This window comes from Pundamilia nyererei, unplaced genomic scaffold (genome assembly GCF_000239375.1).
Source record: "Pundamilia nyererei isolate P.nyererei 1_Seehausen unplaced genomic scaffold, PunNye1.0 scaffold00189, whole genome shotgun sequence".
NCBI lineage: Eukaryota > Metazoa > Chordata > Actinopteri > Cichliformes > Cichlidae > Pundamilia > Pundamilia nyererei.
The window spans coordinates 197,698-217,942 of record NW_005187590.1 but is presented as its reverse complement, the minus strand read 5'-3'; the positions used below and the strand labels follow the sequence as shown (position 1 = coordinate 217,942).

The window sequence follows — 20,245 nt, the reverse complement described above, 5'->3', positions numbered from 1 at the left end:
TCGCAAGAGAATACGGCTTTAAACATGTCACATCAAGTCCTCAACATCCACAGGCAAATGGCAAGGCTGAAAAAGGAGTGCATATCATCAAGCGGCTTCTGAAGAAGGCTACAGACAGTCGATCAGATCCTTATTTAGCTATGCTGAGCTACAGGACTGCTCCTCTTGACTGTGGTTTATCCCCTGCAGAATTGCTGATGAATCGTAAGCTACACACAACTTTGCCCTGCTATGCAGAAAGCAAGCAGAGTGAAGAAATTATAAAAAAGCAAGAGCATCTGAAATGGAAGCAAAAACTGCAATACGACAAGGGAACAAGAGCACTTGGATTGCTTGCAAAGGATGATGTAGTGAGAATCCAAAATCAGAATGCATGGAGCAGGAAAGCCATTGTTCTTCAGGAAGCAGGTCCGAGATCATATGACGTAAGAACTGAAGAAGGTCATGTGTTCAGAAGGAACCGTCGTAACTTGCTGAAGACTAAAGAGACATTTCAGGAGGAACAATATGGTGAGGAAGATGAAAATGTTGATGTGTCACATGCAGAGACAGTGTCTGGTTTAAAACCACTGGATGGACATGAGCATGTGGAGAAAAGTGCAGTTGTTTCAGAACCTGTATTGAGGAGGTCAGAGCGTAAGGTCAAGAGACCAGTTAGGCTTAATCTGTAAAGCTATGACTGGATTTGTTTTTATCTTATATTCTGATGGTGTTGAGAGAAAAAAAAATATTGTTGTAATACAAATATGTGTATATGTTGATTTGTGGGACCTATGTTGTCAGAAAAAAGGGGATGTGGTGATGTGTGGATGTTCATGTGCCAATGGGGTTTTGCCAGTAGGGGGCGCTGTATTTGAGAGGGCTCATGAATGCCTCTATAAAAGAAGACTGACTTGTGAATGAAAGAATAAAATGTTTGGAGCAGACGCTCGCAAAACACAAGTGGATACTGTGTAATTATTCAAAGCTATACGAAGACAACACAGTGACCACTCCTTCCCCTTTACCATCCTTACTACCATTCCTAATAACCATATATCCATGTGTAAGTTCCACTTTTCCACTGTTTTAACCATGTTTCCTGGATACATATTGCATGTCATTTTTTTTGTAATTGAGAAATAAAATGACTATAATGAACTACCCCACGAGTTTGAGCTAGGATTCGTACCACTTATCATTTCCTCAACTCTCTCCCATTCTGGACTCATGATTCCCAGGTATTTGTCTGCAGCCTTCACAATTTAGGATTTGTTCAGTTTGAGTTGTGCAGTTTATTACATCCACCACAACTAACACAAAATCCTTCTTGCTCATAACCAAAGCATCTTTCTTTATTTTGGTAGGTCCTTCACAAGAGGTTGCTTTCTGTTTCAGCTTCTCTGACTGAGAAACTCTCTTTACCTCTTCTACATCACTTCTACAATCCCTACATCTGAGTTTTGTTTTGTTTTTGTTTTTTTGGACTTTGTGCATTGCCCCTTCTAATGCTAGCTAGCACTTCAAATAACTGACCCTGATTTGGATGGATGGATTCTTCATCATCTTTTTAAGCTCCCTTCAGGGGTTGCCACAGCACATTACACAGGTCTGCAACCAAAAATTGTAATAAAGTATTGATTTTTTTTTTCATTGCTGCTGTGCTTTTTAAATGAAAACTCTTCAAGTTTTGCAAAAAAAGAAAAAAAAATGTATGCAAATATCCCATGCAGCTGAAATTTTTTTGTTTTGCAGGCCTGTGGTATCTGCCTCCATCTCACCCTCTCTCAGCATCCTCCTCTGTGACACCAACCCTCTGCATCTCCTCTTTCACTACGTCTTTACCTCCTGCCTGGCAGCACTATCTTCGTTATCCCCACTTTCACTCCTCTGCACATGTCCAAACTGTCACAACCTCGCCTGTCAGACTTTGAGCTTTCTCTCATGTACTCATTTTTAATCCTCTCCATTCCAATGTGTGAGGAAGACTCCCCATTTATATGAACATACTGGGTTACATTAGACAGTAGCTTTAATTACTATGCCATGCATAATCTCTTTAGTGAAATATTATGGTTGGCAGTGTCAAACACTGCACTGAGGTCTGGCAGCACAAGCACAGAGATGAGTCCACTGTCAGAGACAGCAAAGACAACAAAGACAGCTGGGTCAAGTATTGACTTTTTAATTAATGGTTTGATTATTGCCAACTGTAATACTTAAGCCCATTAATAGAAATAATCATGTTTAACATCAAAACATGAACACTAGGACTTCTTTGAGCAGTCTTGAATGAATGGGATCTATTAGACACGTTGATCGTTTGGAGGAAGTGATTGTTGATGTTAGAAGTTTCAGTCTGAGAGAATGAAAAATTTAGTATCTGGTTTTGGGGGGTTTTCCACCTTTTTTCAAGCCCAGACTACTTGGATTATCTATCCACAGATAAAAAAACAAACACATTAAGATGAACTATTTTCTGCTCCAGCAAGTCATCTCCCTCCAAGTGGCAGATGACTTGCTTTATCTTCTGAGTTACAGCCACCCCATTAAATTAATTAATTAAAATAAATCCCTGAAAGTGGCGATGTTTCTCCCAGGGCTTGAGTTCAACGACATCTATGTGTCTCATATGGAGAATTGCTCAGCGGGATTTATAGTCCTGCAAATGTGTCCATCTGGGTACACGTCAGAAAGAGAGGGGGCGAGGGGTTTTCACCCACGTTTTCACCACGACATGCAGTCCTCCACAATCCTGACTGCAGTATGCTGGAAGTAGATAACATAAGAAACTGCTGTACATAATTATATATCTGTGAGATGATTATGAATATTTTTCTCTAACTGTTACATTTTTATTTGTGGAGAAATTCATGACATCATTACTAGTTATGGTTAAAGTGATACAGAATCCACACGCATGAGGATATAAAAGAATATTAAAAGAACAATCTACTTCTCTGGGAGTAGAGTTTAGGTAGCTGCTCTATACTGTTTTGGCACATAGTATTGAAGCAAGTAGAAGTAGAAGAATTATATCCTTAAATTTAGTTACAACACTTTCTGAAAGACATTTCTTATAATGAAATGTGTTCCCCACTGCTGTGTAATCCATTACTGTAAAGTTAAATGTTATTAAGAAATGATCACATAAATAAGGGTTTTTGGGGAACACTATTTATGGCAGCAATGATTTGACAGTAGAGAAAGATGGAAGAATAGTTTTCTGAATATCGTTTATCACAACTCTGTAACTTTAATCTCTGTTTTACCAGGTTTTTAAAAAATAAAATAAAATCTAAAGAATGTCACAAAATATCACGTCTAGTGTAGTTAGAAAAGTATATTTTAACTTTTGCATTCAGTTGCTGGGTGTAGTTAGGTGCTGCAGTTGTCTGCATTGCCTTTTGCCAACATTATGAGCAGTTCTTTATAATAATCATCAATAATTAAGGTTGTGTGAAAATTATGTAAGGTCTGTTTAATGCTAGGCATAAACATAGATATGATTATGGTAACCAACCATTGGGATAATAGCATTACTTCTTAAATAGCATTACTTCAAGTCTAGGTTTAGTTATAGCCTTTCCTCACCCATCAGTTTATCTCACCTTAGACAGCATTTTAATTTAATTTTCAAAGTCAAGTCATAATTTATATGGCCACAAAAGGTCAATATCATGAAAACAGAGACAAAACTTCTTCAAGAAACTGCTATGTTAAGTGTGTCCTTAATGTCTTTGTCTGTTTTTATTATGACATTTCAAGGGCAAGCATGTTTAATATATATCGAAAATAGTCAGATAATGAAGACCTCAAGAACTCAATACATGTTTATATGAAATATAAGCAGTATACAAAACGGAAGGGACTATGTTGGACATAATTTACACCTCGAATGAAATTAGCACAGGCAATAATCTGTTCTGTTAAAAAGCAACTTACTTACATTTAATAGAAAATGAAGTTATACCAGAGGTAACGTTAAGCGCGATCATTTTCACATTTCCATCAGTGAAGGATGCGTTTTATTTTGCTGTTACTCGTTCATTTGACTGTAACACCATGAGAATATAATGAAAATTAACATGTGCTTAAGGTGAAAATGATACGAGTTCATAAGAAGAAATGGAAGCAGATGCCTTTATATCTTCAACAACCCTGTGTTTATCACAGTTTGGGCATTTTTCATATCGTATAAGAAGATTTTAAGCTAACCAGCTAGCTTCTAACCAGCAGCACAAACATCAGCTCTCTTGTGAAAAAAATAGCATACCAGAGTTCTTAAAAGCATACACTATACATAACAAGAATCACAATAATACTGCAATTAATATCGCTAATAGTATTCTTATTAGTATTATTATTAAACACTAAATGCAGCAGTCACAAAGCTTCAGACTGAAAATTTCATCAAAGGAAAAACTTAAAGTGACATGCAAACTTTCTTCACTCCATCCTCTTCCATCGTCTTTGTTGCCATCCTTTAGTGCAGTATATTTATTAAAACAAAAAGTTTTTCTTCACAGTTTCTTTTTTTTGTCCAGTTCACAGCAGTGAGAACTCCTACTGGCTCAGGTTTCAGTATCAGCAGCTGCCATTGACTGAGCATAAAGAACTCTGATTGGGTCTCAGTCTGTTTGGCACATCATCCAATTGACTTCAGAACTCTTATGAGAATACTATGCAGGTGCACATGCAAATGTGAAAATATATGTCAATGTATAAGCAAGGCGTGTTTGTGTTTATGCTGCAGTTGTGATGTGCTGACCTAGAAAGAGGGATGGGAACATATACTTCTCATATATTCTAAATATTTACAGAACCATATAATTAAAGGGAGCAAATTTAGTCCACCTCAGTTTGTGAAAACAGTATCTGGGGCTCTAAATAAAAGCTTTCATCCACTCGTCCGTTTTCTTCCGCTTTTCCAGTTCGGGGGGGAGCCTATCCCAACTGCCATAGGGTGAGAGCAAGATGTAGTTTACACACACACTTTTTGTTTAGATCTTTGAATGCAAACGCTCTTATTCTATTTTGAATAAATTATTTTCTTGTCTGATAGTCTTTTTTTTTTTAAAGAAAATAGAGCGTGTCTTTAAAATTAAATGCAATTTTTAAATTCTAGATCTAGATAATAGACCGTTTACTACACTACAGCAGCCAACAGAAAGTGATTGTTTATAATATGGCACTGATATGAGTAACATTAGCCTATTTTGCTGCCAGTGGGTTGCACTTTATTGTGCCTTTCAATTTTTATGTATCAGCAAGTTCAAATTGTGAATATACAGTCATAGATGCCATGCAAAACCCAATTACCAAGGAAGATCTATGAAAAAAAAGAGTGGTTTCTACAAGAATAGAAGAATAAAAACTGGTTTTTAACTGGTTTCAGATCAGTTTTTTAAAAATTATTATATTACAAACAAAGCATACTGACATGTGTAGGGTGTTACCAATTAATTAATTGTTGAATGCCTTATGAATGTGTGTTTCTGTTTTTAGAGCTTATTAAGGAATTGTAAATATTTTCACTTTGTGGAAGTGCAACAAAAAATGATTAAAGTACCCCTTCAGTGTCTTCATGACAAATGACTGCCAATAGCTGCCAAACAGCTACACAATTTATGCGACTTGTCTGTGTATTTTTTAGTCCCTGTTAGTGTCCATATTCAGTAAGGATACCAGTACATTAAATAACTGCACAAACTTAAAGTTGCTATTTTCTGTGTATTTATTTATAGATAAAACCAATAATATTTAGATAAGCACTAAAACGAACCTGGGGCTGATGCTTCACAGAACTTTGCTCTAAAACTCAATCTGACCTGCAGTTTTTGATCGTTTTAATTCACCTTCACTTAGCTGATTTTAATTCAAGCCTATGTTTGTGTGTGTTTTCCCTTTATTTGACCCAGCTCCGAGTGTATACCACCTATCTCAGTCTTTAACTGGCTGGGACACCTTGCATTGCAGTTTGCTTCTGCTAACATACATTTTTCTTTCTTATCACCAACGAGTAAAACTTCCCTTACTAACCACACCGTGTGATTTGTCCATAACCAGGGTTGAATCTCCATCTAGTTTTCCTAACTCTATTTTGTGTATATAATAATGGTTAAATCTGGCTATGGCTAAATCTATGATCCTGTAGTTAACAGTCCAGCATGAAAAACAAGGAATGTAAAAACTGCCAATGTGCTGTTTACACAAGGTGTTAAAATATATTTAACGGATTCAACATGATTTATTATGTCTATTTTATAATTTCATATGCTGATCATTAAACATTTAGAGCTGTGTGTCACACAGTCAAACATAAATCACTGTTAAGCTATTGCCCAATGAACAAGAGGAAAGTGTAAACATATTTACAGTAATTCTGCAAAGACTATAAAATATTCATGTTACCAAGAATCCAATTAAAATTTTTAATTGGATTAAACACTAAATATTTGGGGAATTTTGTTTAATTATTTAACATATCTTGGAGTGGACAACATTTCATGAAATGCATTATAAACATTAGTAATTGCTTCATTTTAATCGTAATACTGATGAGTGGTCAGTTTGAGCCAGGGATATTCACTTTCTCAGATTGCATTTGTTGATGCTTTCGGTATCACACCTTGCTCAGGTACTTTTTAACCCATTTCAGCCCATCCCTGCATAAAATTTGTATGTTTTTGTAGTGTTGTGTTGTAGAAGTGTTTATACTGTGTACCTGTGGTTGCCAGTCCATGCATCCCTTAATCTGGTAAAAGTTTCCACTCATTAGGGATTTTCAGGGAAAAATAAGGAGAAAAAATAGGAACAATAGCAATATCATTATCTGCTACCACAATTACTAATATTTTATGGATGTGATATTTCATTTCATCAGTCTGCTTTTATAACTCCTGATCACATTCCTGATTAATATTGTTATTGCGTTAGCATCATTGTTTCTTGTTGTCTGTACAAGAGGGGGGGAAATCCATTAAATAATGATGTGTGTTTGATTAGAAAACTGTCCACTGTGCTTGATTGCTTTTCATGAATTTGTATATGAACAGCCATTCTTCTCACTGATGGTCAAGTGACTCTCTTCATTGATGGGCAGGTCATTGCTGAAGCCTGACAGCCAAGTGGTGGGTAGACATCTGTCCAGTCTTTCTAGCTGTAAGGCACTGGCTTGGATGTAGTCAGGAGAGATCAGTCATGCTGAGACTCATGGGTAATCCAGGACGGAGGTAAGCCACTGGAACACGACCATTCTCGCTGGTCGATCCTGTGATAGACAGACGGGCTTTGGAGCGCATTGCATCCGTGAATTTCATCTGTATAAGGACAAAAACACATTAGCCACATTTTCATCAACGACACGTAACTTAAAGCTGCATAGACAGGGTTAGAATCACCAGTTAACCAGAGTACTGAGAGGAATCCGCCACTGTACTTCATAGGCACTGGACTACTTGAATCTTTTTTTTGTTGCACTCACCAAACCCTTTAAGTTCCCCACTTACATACCTAATTTCATTTTTCAATCCTTTATTCACAGGTAATACTGTACAGCTGCTAACATAGCCTTTTTTAAGAGAACGTGCTTTCTCCTGGAAACCCTTTTAAGCCTCCTATTTCTTTAAACTTTAATATTTAACATACTAACTGAGGAATGTAGAATTGTGCTATCGCTGGTACTACCTGCTGGACATTGTTGATCAAGGGTCCAATACTAGCTGATATGACTGATTACAACAACCTTGTGAACAGCCTATTACACTTTCTTATATAACAACTATTGTTGGGGTACCAGGGTGTGCTATTGGCTGTATTGGCTTTAGAGTTGTGGCAGCCGGACTGTCACTGAACCAGTGACTTTGTCCTAGAGCCCCCCAGGGGGTCCAGACCTGGATGTAGCATTAGGAGGGAGCTGCTGAAGTTAAGGAAAGACTGTTGGACAGCTGTGCATTCAGCTGTTGCGAAACAAGAAGGAGCTGGGCTTTGAAACAGCTGCTGGACTAGACGTGGACAGAGCATAGATTGTGTGGTAATGCCTTGCTTTTTGACTGTTTTATTGAGATTTTAGAATATCCCCTCATCTGCTTTTTTGTCTTTTTTACGGTAATATTTAACAATTGTTATCACTCTTGTTCCTATTACTATTTCAGGTACAGAGGTACTTCCAATTTATACTTGTGTTTTTATTTGTGGGGAAAAATTTCTTTGCCCCAATGTCTGTCTTTGGGCTCCTATAGGCTCTTTCAAACCTAGGAAGCATTGTTTTTCAGCATAATCTGCTACTTAGCTTGACCTTACCTTTAACATTTGCCCGCTTGGCTGGTACACATATGAACAAATCTGTGTGTAACTCGTGTGTCTGAATGTTTTTTACACAAGTACAGAAGTCCTTCAGACCATGTATGTGAACAAATGATAACCTGGTTGTCTTTTAGAGTTTAATCACAAGGCTGAAATGAGTGCTTCTGCTACAACTGCTAATTGTTATTATTGATTTCCCAAAACATTGTATGCCACAAAACCCTCAGAATTACAATAACAATTATTACGGCTTCAACATTTTAATAAGCACTTTGAGCGCTTATATAGATACAGCAGAAAAGCATTACACGAGAACCAGTCCATTTACTTGAGGCAGAGTGTCTCAGGGGAAACAATATTCAGCAACCTGTTGTTTGAGCTGGAGCCTCACTTTTTGGTTTGTTTATTTATTTTTAAGTGGTCATTACTCCTGTGGACACACTATTTTAAGTTTCTTTCACTTCGTTTTTGCTTTAAACAGCTTCTTTCTTACATATTTACCACTCTCTCCACTTCACCTCCAGGTAACCTTATTTCCTTGTGTAGCAAAATAGGGGTGTGCTGCATGCAGCCCACTGACTGCTAATATGAGTCTAACTTAGCCTGATGCACAGCTGGACTGGCCACCCAGTGGGCTGATTTTTTGTTTTTACATTCACATGTGGTCTCTTTTCTTCATGATAGAGGTTTAACCTGCATTTTTGCAATGTACTGTGAACTGTATTCACTAATAGTGATTTCTGTAAATGTCTGTCAGTCTGAGGATGATGATCATCCAATATTGATTTCAGGTTCTTGTGCACAGAGGCTTCTCAATATTTTTTTGAAACTTTTAACTAAATTTACTGTAAATAATGAGATATTTAAGCTCTTTGCAATTTTACACTGAAGAACATTATTCTAAAATTGTCATACAATTTTACAAGTTTTTGTTTTTGATTTGTATTTTTGCAAACCTCTGATATCTTTCTTTCTGAGAAACTCTGCCTCTCTAAGATACTATTTATACGCAATCATGTGACCTGTTCATTAACGTACATTAGCTGCAAAATGTTCCTCCTACTTTAAATACTTGATGTGTTTTCAGTGAGTGATTGAATAAAGTTGAGGTTTAATAATAACTGCATTCTGTTTTTATTTATATTTCATATAGTGTTCCAGCTTTTCTTTGACACTGGGGTTGATAAGTGCTGTATAACACTCAATACAGCACTTGATATAAGATTTTCAAAAGACTGCATGAAATGATATGAAATGTTTTGCTTTTCTTAATATTATATATTGTATATACTGTATATAATTCCATTGATACATTGTATTAATGGATAGTGGCTGTAGGCCAGTAAGTCAACTACTAATTATCTTCTATGGTTGGTGGTTTGATCCCTGGCTGCTCTTAAGTCTTCTTGCACAAGACACTAAACCTTAAGTTGCTCTCCAATGAATATATGAATGGCTAAATGAGGCATGTTGTATAAAGCACTTTGATTGCTCAAGCAGAGTAGAAAATCACTATATAAGAACAAGTCCACTTACCATTAGGAAAGAAGCTATGTCAAACTTTAAGTATACTATAAAGAAAATAATTAGTGGCAGCAACTAACCCAGCCACCAGGGCACGTGTATGTGACGAGGTGAGGCCAAACCAGTGTCCTCCTAGTGTTGGTCCCAAACCCAGATAAATGAGGAGGGTTGCAGCAGGAAGGGTCTGCAATGTAAAATCTTTGCTAAATCAAACATATGGATCATCAAGAACGAGATTTCCATACAGGAACAGTCAGAGCCTGGCTTAACAGCGACTCCCTTCTGTGCTATCCGGTCTTTAAGTCTGACATAGCCGTTTCCGGGTCCAAACTCCACTTCAGGTCCCAAAGTCAAACTAACACTGCGGCATCACTTAAAGTTGCAAACTGTCTAAATTCTTTCATCTTTAATCAGTGATCAGTTGTACCAGGTGTAACAATTAAGTTTAACATCCAGGAAAACAGAATTTATGAAATTTAATCGAGTTAGAAGTTAGCAGGAAGTTAGCTCGCTAGCTTCCACCTAAACATGATATAGCATGTTCTGACTGAGGGATTTTGGAAAAAATTAAAACGTACAGCTCTGTTATCACTTCCAACATAAATGAAGACAGAAAACTAAACAGCAGTGACGTTTGTAGGGTTACTGAAGTTGGGCTAGTTGGTATATAATGATGTGCTACCTGATCGCTAGTGACACAGCTGTGTTAGCTTAACATAAACGCTGTGAAGCTGGAGGATGAACGCTAACTTTTTCCCCCTCGATAAAAGTTAACGTGAGAGTTCCTGATGGTTAGGGACAAATGCAATCCCATGGCAGGATGCTGTAAACAGACCAAACTTCAGTCAGAACAACTGAGATAATCCATATACTGCTGCATGGGCTAGGCTGTAGTTGCATCGTAAGGGTTTAAAAACTGAGCTTTAAAATGATGGTAACAGTAATAATAAAAACTGAGAGAAGCCGACAGTGATCACTGACTTTTATAGGGGCTTGTTCAGATTAAATAGAACCGATACAAAGCATTAAAACATGTTAAAAACACAATAGCCTTAATAAATGCAGAAAGGTTTGGACCTGGAAGCAGGGTTCATACGTGATCACTTAAAGACCAGACTGGCCAACAGGGTGTATCATGCAGGCTGAAATTTCACGACTCCACTTCAGCCAGAAGTTAACTGAGAGGCTCAACATCCGGTCTTATATGTGATTTAAGCACTCTGTTATTTGTGTTTTTTGCCAATAGTATCCTTTTTCTTTATTCTTAATCAAAAAAATTAATTAAAATATGAGTTTGAACAGTATGTTAACAGAGAAATGTAGTCTGAGGATGTCTGTTCTAACATCTACACATTTTGTGTGTGTAGACATGATCCACTATAATTTTTAACAAGAAAAATAATGTTAAATGTTGTAATTAATTATGCTCACTACTGATCAGAATATAATCAGTTAAATATATATTGTTTACGTTTAGCCAAAAGGATGAGAGTAAGGCAATATAATAATGATTCTAAAGACAGGCCTAATTCAGGTCGAACTGAGAGGCTGGGTAGGTAAGGCCTTGAGAAACATGAGGGTGTGTGTGTGAGGGAATGAAGCAAGAGCCACTCTGATCGTTGAATTTCTGACTTTAAAAATACACAACTGAAGGGTGATGGCGTAGATCAGTGGGTGAGCAGGGCACTATACACCATATGGCTAGAAAGCAGTAGGCCTGGGTTTTAGTCTGACCCGCAGCCCTTTGCTGCATGTCTTCCCTTTCCTCTCTCCCTACTTTCCTGTCTGTCTACAATGTCTCTATCAAATAAAGGCTAAAAGCCCCCCACCCAAAAGAATCTATAAAATATATTCAATTTGGTGAAAAAAAAGTCTTGAATAAATAGTGATTGAGAGATGTCTGTGAAGGTTCTCAGTCATCCAGGTCATCATAGTCAAAGGAGCTTGCAAAGAAAAGTGTCCCAGATTTAAACCCAGTGGGAGTATCCCCCCAAAGAGGGACAAAAGGCCCATTTCCTGGGCCATCTGACCTCAGGAAATCACATGATAAAGTGGGACAAGGTTTCACAATGAGCTCACCCGAAGCCCTGGCTGATTGGGACCCACACCCGTTTTCACACCTTGGCTCATGTCATTAGAGGATCATCAGGGGGTCCTTTTGTCCCTCTTTGGGGGTATACTCCCACTGGGTTTAAATCTGGGACTCTCAACCATTTGACCTTAGAACTAGAGATGGACCGATCCGAGATTACGTATCGGCATCGGTCCGATACTGACCTAAATTACTGGATCGGATATCGAAGAAAAATAAAAAATGTAATCCGATCCATTAAATATCACGAAAGCACCTCACAAAACTTGCAACACGCCGTAACTCTCCTCAGAACGTTAGCACGTCGGAGCAGTATGCATCACGTGATAGAGCTGTCGGTGGTCTGGATAGCATGTGGAGCTTCGCTAGCAACCCGGCATTTCATCTCCGACAAAGTTATCCCGAGAGAAGTAAGGCAAGTGTGTAAGTCCATCTCTGAATGTAAAGCATTCCTGCGTTAAGCTTAACAAGCGACTGCCTCTTCTTGCTGCTACTTCAATCATGAAACTGCTTAATGATCAGATAATCGGCTTTTCTGTCGCGAGTCCGTCTCTCTGGTTTGTTTTTGGCCCACTTTGCACCAGAAAGAGGAAACCAGCGGCTGAACAACAGCAGCACGTTTAAGCTTGATCAGCTGTTGTTAGAATTGATTTAATATTACTTTCTACTCGAGTATCTTTTTCTACGTAGCTGACGGCTGGTAACTGTGCAGGGGCGGATCTAGCAAAGTTTAGCCAGGGGGGCCGATCGGGCATTAACAGGGAAAAGGGGGCACAAAGAAATACTTTTCTTTCTTATTCTCATTTAAAATGTCTAGCTTTTAATAAATAATTATCCGAATCTTACACCCAAAGTTTTAATTTGATGTAAAATGAATAGAAGTCCATTACTGTATATAGTAACTATTAAGTCTAATATATATACCCTAGTAAGCTATAGTACTTTTTCCTTTGGGAAGGTACCATCTGTGCAGTCTGCAATTTTGTTGAAGAAAGATGTTGAATCTATTTAATATTTCTTGAAAAATAATTGATTTCTGTGCATTTTTTTTCACACTGCATCAAATTAAGGTTGAGTACGTCCATTAAGCATCATGAGGTGGCGCGTGAGGGGTGGTTCCCTATTTTTTATTTATTTATTTTTGTTGTTGGAACCCTATTAGTTAGGTTGCTTAATATTTACGCTAAGTACTCTTTAAAATACCAGAATAGGGAGGATGGTGTAGATTTAAGTTTATTAGATTGATCAGTATTGCTGAACTATGAAATATTTTTTTTTGCATACAGGTATAGCAGAATAGCTTTAGTGTAGTTGTTGTTTTAAACTTGAGTATGAACTTATACAAAATGCAGCAAGATATTTAAAAAACAGTTTTGTTGATTAAAAAACACTATATCGGATTCATATCGGTATCGGCAGATATCCAAATTTATGATATCGGTATCGGACATAAAAAAGTGGTATCGTGCCATCTCTACTTAGAACTGAAGAAGCTTCTCGGATGAGAGGTGAAACATTTTCAAGCAACTTAAAGAAGTCCAGATGCTTTTTTTGCAAGCTCCTTTGACAGTGATTGAGAGAGTTTTAAAGAGAAAAAGTATTTGGATTAAGAGGGATTGTGCTAAATTGAATGTGCAAATGAAACCTAAACTGAATGAAACATGAACTGAAGCTTATTCATATTGGACTGAATAAATTAACGCAATTTTCCATGTTAAATTAGAGAGATAGAGAGAGAATGAGAATGATAATATCTGACTGAAGATCGGTGGATCTCATGCAAACACACCTGATTGGTTGATTAGATACCAGAGAGAGAGGTGGGGGGAACGGGACTTGACAAAGCATAAATTGGAGTGCCTAGAGGAGTCCCTGCAACCTGTGAGATGAGCAGTTCAGAAGACTGAATCTCACAACTGTTTGAAATGTCAGACCACATCGGGATCCCCTTCAGTTCACTCACCAGCCCCACCTTGGAGCTGAGGATGCCGTGATCTACCTGCTCAATTGTGTCTACACCTATCTGGACCAACCAGAGGGCGCTGTGAGGGTCATATTTTTCGACTTTTCCAGTGCATTCAACACCATCAGGCCAAGCCTCACAGGTGATAAGCTGACAAAGATGGAGGTGGATGCTTCTATCCCAGGGGTCAGCAACCTTTAACACCCAAAGAGCCATTTGGACCTGGTTTTCACGCAAAAGAAAACACTGGGAGCCGCAAATACTTTTTACCATCTAAAATGAAGATAACATTGTATATATTGTTTTTTACCTTTATGCTTTGTTTGAACAACTAAAGTGTGTTGCTTATGAAATCCATGAAGTGCTACAGAGAAAATTAAATTTTATTTGTGTAATTAACACATTTTGAACTCTTTAAGAAATATAACGAAAGGAAAGACACCCAGCTGAACTAAAATGATCCATGTAGCAAACAAAAACTGTTATATCGCCTTCGGGCTTTTGGAGTCTTGACCTGACTTCTAAAAAATAATTGGAAAAAAAGCACTATGCTGCGTAAAAATTCTGCCTAAATATGTATTTTACCACGTTAATGTGTGTGGCGGGGCGTGGTCTGCAGCGCCGCTGCAGGGGAGGCTGATGCACCTGAGCGGCACCTGCAATGACTCCCTCGCCGCCTTTATGTCTGCGCTATCTATGCTGTTGTGTTGGTATGTGTCGGGCTGTGAGCTGAAAAGCTACAGCCGGCTGTATGCGTCAGCAACCGTGTGGGAAAAGTTGTCAATAAAGAAATGCTGAAAAGCGTGTTCATGCAAACATCGTCGTGTCTGCCGTGATATGTTTACAATGGGACTTCTGCTCCTGAACCTCTGCGCACAGCGTCTGCAAATCGGGGCTGTACGAAGTCACTTTCCTCTTTACGCAGGACTGTAAGCTGCCATCTGTGAGGCGTGAGCGATGTTTGTTTTTAACATAGTTCACGGTGGAGAACAGCTGCTGACATAATGTGGATCTATAATTGGCCTACCTGGGGTTGAAAGTCTCGATAAATGCACGGCGTTTCGGCAGGCATACCGGCTTTCGCGAGTGTGACGCTTATTTTGAGCGATGAAAAAATAAAAGAATATAATTTTATTTTTATATTTCAATATCACAATAATCTTCCAATTTAGAACTACAAGTTAAAAAAGAACTAACATAAATAAAATACACTTCAGCTAAATACTTCTAATTTATTTTCCCAAACCACGCGGAGCTGCACTATAAGGACTAAAGAGCCGCAGATTGCCGACTCCTGTTCTATCCGGTCATTAAGTGATGACGTGACGAATCCTGCTTCCGGGCCCAAACTACCCTGCGTTTATTAAGGCTTTTGTGTTTTTAAAATGTTTTAATGCTTTGTATCTTGTTCTATTTAATCTCAAAAAGCCCCTAAAACAGTCAGTGATCACTGTCGGCCTCTCTCGGATTTTCTTACCGCTATTCATTTTAAAGCTCAGTTTTTAAAACCTTACCATGTAACTACAGCCCAGCTCACTTAATTTTTAGTTTTTCATCAGTATTTGAATGACTAACCTCGTATTGTGAATTGATTATCTCAGTTGTTCTGACTGAAGTTTGGTCCGTTTACAGCAGCGTGCCATGCGATTCCATTTGTCCCTGACCACCGAGAATCCTCACGTTAACTTTTATCAAGGGGAAAAAAGTGTTCATCCTCCAGCTTCACTGTGTTTAGTATGCTAACGTAGCTGTGTCGCTAGCGATCACGTAGCATATCATTATATACCAGCTAGCCCAACTTCAATAACTCTACAAACGTCACTGCTGTTTAGTTTCTGTCTTCATTTATGTTGGAAGTGATAGCAGAGCTGTACGCCTTCATTTGTTTCCAAAATCCCTTAGTCAGCACATGCTATATGTATTTATATGGAAGCTAGCGAGCTAACTCCCTGCTAACTTCTAACTCAGTTAAATGTCATAAATTCTGTTTTCATGGATGCCTGGATGTTAAACTTAATTGTTACACCTGGTAGAGCAGCCACACTGATCATTCTATTACAGATGAAAGAATTTAGACAGTTTTTCAACTTTCAGTGATGCCGCAGTGTTCGTTTAACTTATAGATATGCAACGGAGTTAGGGCCCAGACACGGCTAATGATGTCAGACTTAAAGACCGGATTGTGTCATGGATTGTTGATTACCTGACGGGAAGATCACAATATGTGGGTCTTCAACATTGTGTGTCTGACAAGGGGATCAGCAAAACAGGGGCACCACAAGGGACAAGCCTCTTTCCTGTTCACCCTCTACACCACGCACTTCAGCCACTGCACAGAGACCCATGGGTCCCATGTGTGCGACTAATAAAGGTTTATCTTATTTTATCTCTTTTATCTTATGAGTGACGGTGATGAAACAGAGTACCAGGCTGTTGTTGACTCATTTGTCACGCAGTGCGAGCAGAATCATCTGCAGCTCAACGTGGCAAAGACCAAAGAACTGATTGTGGACTTTAGGAGGACCAGGAAATGTGTTACCCCTGTTTCGATCCAGGAGGTCCATGTAGACATTGGGGAGGACTATAAATACCTCGGAGTACACAATGATAATAAACTGAATTGGGTTAAAAACACTCCCCCCATCCCCGTAGGTCTGGTATTCTTCATGAGCTCCTGGTTCTCTCTAGCCTGGGGTTGTCTACAGCTAAGCAGCTTCTGGTTTTTCATTTTATTTTTTAATTTACTGGGAGTCACTTTCTGACCTTTCAGGTCATGCCGACGTCCCTCTCCATGCAGATATGATGACCTCAATATGGCCCAGTCTTATGCTGACCTGCCTCAATTCTTTTCTGTTTTTTCTTTTCCAAACACACAATCATCTCCCACATTTTTGAGGCTCGTGTGGGTCATCAATCTTGTCCCATAAGGAATTTCCACCCGTTGATCTGTAGATAACCTATCATGTCTGCAGGCATTTCAGGGAAACCCACGCTCTGTAGTTGTTATTTCTTAGACTCACAGGCCTCCCTAATGGCTCGCTATTGCTCTGGACTCAGCATCCGATAAACTCTTGTGGGAATAAACCCCATTTCTTAGCTGGCGTCAGCCTTTATGTGGGTTTGGAGGATTTTGCTTTTATCTCTAAAGGTTTCACCCTCACGGCTATAGGAGAAGGGGACGCTGATGAAGTGCTTGTGGAAACTGTTTTACTATTTGCCAAAAATAAACGTATTGGCTAGGTATGGTGTTAAGAAAAGAAATGCAGAACAACACATGGTGATGGATTTTGTGAAAAAGATGGAAATAGCTGTGGTGAATATGTACTGTGAACATGATCAACTACAAACTCTCTCTACTTTGAAATCGTGTCTAAAACCCATCTGTTCAGAATTGCATACTCATCACTTTTAGTCTATTTTTCCTTGTTTAGCATTTATACTTACTTACATTATTTTTTTTTTATTTTTGTGTTTACTGTATGTTTTTATTTTGTTGTACTAATGTAAGGTGACCTTGAGGATCTTTAAAGGCCCCTATAAATAAAATGTATTATTATTATTATTATTTAAGAAGAGGGAGGATCATAGAGTGGCATATAAGAGTGTAGGTAAGTGTGCACAAGTGGACTTCACCTTACACAGATGGTGGGATCTTAAAGACATAGGAAGCTGCAAGGTGCCATCAGTGGAGAAGGTAAATTGTTTTCTTATATTGTGCAATGATGTTTGCATTACGTTTTCATATATGTTCAGGTAGGTAGGTTAATAGATAAAAAGTGGCACTTCCAGTTGATTTTAAACCAAAACTGTGAGCATGACCTGCTCTGAACCAGGCTTTGTACACAACAAAAGTTACCATGACACTGAAAATTCTGACTTAAAGCACAGCATAGCTTGCTAACTTTCTTTGCTTAATTTTGTTTTTTAGTCTAAAGCCAAAAAACAACAACCAAAACAGCAGCAACCAAAAAACAACTGTTATCTAACAAAGTCTCTCTCCCAAACCGTGAAATCCATGAGCAATTGTGTTAACATTAGGGATGTAAATTTTTATGGTAAACAGACTCTGGGGCAAAATGTTGTCTTAAACTGATACGACAGGCTAAATGGTAAAGTTTCTAACACACACAAGCCTGAATCTAAAATCTGGGGCAAAACGAAGGAAGAAACTGAGATAGATGCGACTGGGTTTTTTTTTTATCCATCTTGGATTTGCTCTTAAATTCAATTGCCAACCAATTCCCATGGCCACTCTAAGGCTGATTCTGTCAGAGTTCTTTGTTAAAAGGGGGTTTTAATTCTCCTCTGTTACCAAGGGCTTGCTCAAAAGAGAATTATTGGAATTTTCTCTCTTATATTCTAAGGGCTTGTGAACTCGGATAATCACAGGTTATCTATCATTAAAGCAATTATAGGGCTGTTTCCAATTAGGTAATTAACAGAATAACTCATATTTTGTGTTATTACCAGTCTAAATTATTAGGGCCACCGAATAAAAACTGACATTAAGTCACATAGGAGTACTCAGTAAAGAGGATGATTGGCTATTAAGACAAGAGTAGGAGAAAAGGATAACGTACAGACAAACATAACAAAAAGTAAAAGGGCAAACAACGAAGTCAGAGAGAAGGAAAAGGAGAGGGCAAGGACAGAAAGGAAAGTTTGGAAGAGGAGTGGAGAAAAAATGGGAGCCAAAGAAAATGAAGAGAGAAGGAAGGGGGATGAAGGAGGCAAACGAGCTGTTGAGAAATAAGTAAACGAAGGAAAAGAGTACCACAGCCATACATAGTTTTGATCTTTTACTTTGAAGTTTAAAAAAAAGACTTTATTATTGTCTCAGTGTTAGTATTGTTTGTTAGGAAAAATTGCTGCATTCACATCATACTCTGAACACACACTGGCTCATATCACAATGCAATGCGAGACTCAATGGCAACTTTTGTATTTATGTTGTTCACAGTCAAAACAGTTCATGTATGTGAACAATGACTAAACAATGCTTTATTAATTATAAAGTAAATGTCACTTAATTTTTAGTTTTTCATTTCAGAACAAGCATCTTTTTAAATTTTAAACAAAAAGTTTGCTCGTTTATAAACAAAATGTTTGCTGGTCACTGGTGTCGTAAACTTTCTGTACATAAAGATAAATTGCTACACTATAGTGTTATCATAATATAGATATATTATGTTTTGTAGAAAAATAACTACTATAATAATAATGATATTTTTTTTATTTTTAATGTATTAATTCATTCAGTAACTACCACCTCTTTTAATTTATCATGTGTATCTGCCAATTTACCACCACTAGAGTGATCAGTTAGCCTAACGAATGACAACACTGCAACTATATTAAAAGTAGAAATGTATACTTATATCTGAAATGGTAAAAAAAAATTATATGGACAACCCAAGATCTGCACAAGTGTTTGTGAAACAAAACACTATGCATCTGGAAAATTTGCCTGCATATTCTCTATGTTAGGTAACATCTACAGTATGACACAAGGCACAAATTCAGTTGTACAATGATTTGCAGATGACTAGATCTGGGTGCAGAAAAGTACAAATGCAAGTAGTTGTGCATTAACTATTTAATATACTTACTACTTATTTCCCTTCACAAGTTTTTCTTTACATTGGTAAATACAGACAAAATGACTGCACAAGTTTAACTCCAACTCTACGTTATTTTTGCCGCTGAGGTTGCTTTGCACCAGTTTGATATGAATACAGCTGTAAATTGAATTTAAATGGATGTTTGAAAAGATGATTTAACACCAATTAGTTGAATGTCTATGACACAAACATTGTCTATGGCTGTAAGGTAAGGACACTTTTAGCCATCAATCATCACTCTCCTACCCGTGTTAGATCTTGACGCTCTCAATGCCGTAAACGTTGTAGCCTTCTTTATAGGTGGCGTAGTTTGGCTGGTGGCTGGGGGACAGCAGGTTGTAGTTGGGGGGATGTTGAGGAGAAGGCAGAGTGTGTGTGTAGTTTCCTGTGTGCTGGGGTGATGACAAGGTGTTGGCTGCCACCTTCATAACAAAAATAAAGTCATGGTTATTGCTGCAGTGATTTTTCTAAGAAAAATTAGTATAACTGTTATTATTGTTACTTTAAGTTACAAAGTGACAATAGTAGTTTGAGCTATAAGACCAATAATAATTGAAAAAGCAAAATATGGCAGAAGTCAAAAGAAAGAAAATAGTCTCCGTGTCCATCCATGCAAAGAATGTGGTAAAATAATAAAAAAAAACATGACAGCCATTTAGAACTCTATCTATCTATCTATCTATCTATCTATCTATCTATCTATCTATCTATCTATCTATCTATCTATCTATCTATCTATCTATCTATCTATCTATCTAT

General features: G+C 37.8%; 1 protein-coding gene across 1 annotated transcript in view; it reads right to left on the bottom strand.

The window, feature by feature from the left end:
* Nucleotides 1-7,240: 7,240 nt before the first annotated feature.
* Nucleotides 7,241-20,245, bottom strand: part of LOC102208943 (glutamate receptor 2-like) — a 114,166-nt gene continuing 101,161 nt past the window's right edge. The window contains exons 20-21 of the mRNA XM_013914355.1: nt 19,733-19,908; nt 7,241-7,301 (exon numbers count right to left, since the gene is read on the bottom strand). Of these exons, the coding sequence (XP_013769809.1) occupies nt 19,738-19,908 (171 nt within the window). The 3' untranslated portion in view covers nt 7,241-7,301; nt 19,733-19,737. The remainder of the gene's footprint in view (nt 7,302-19,732; nt 19,909-20,245) is intronic.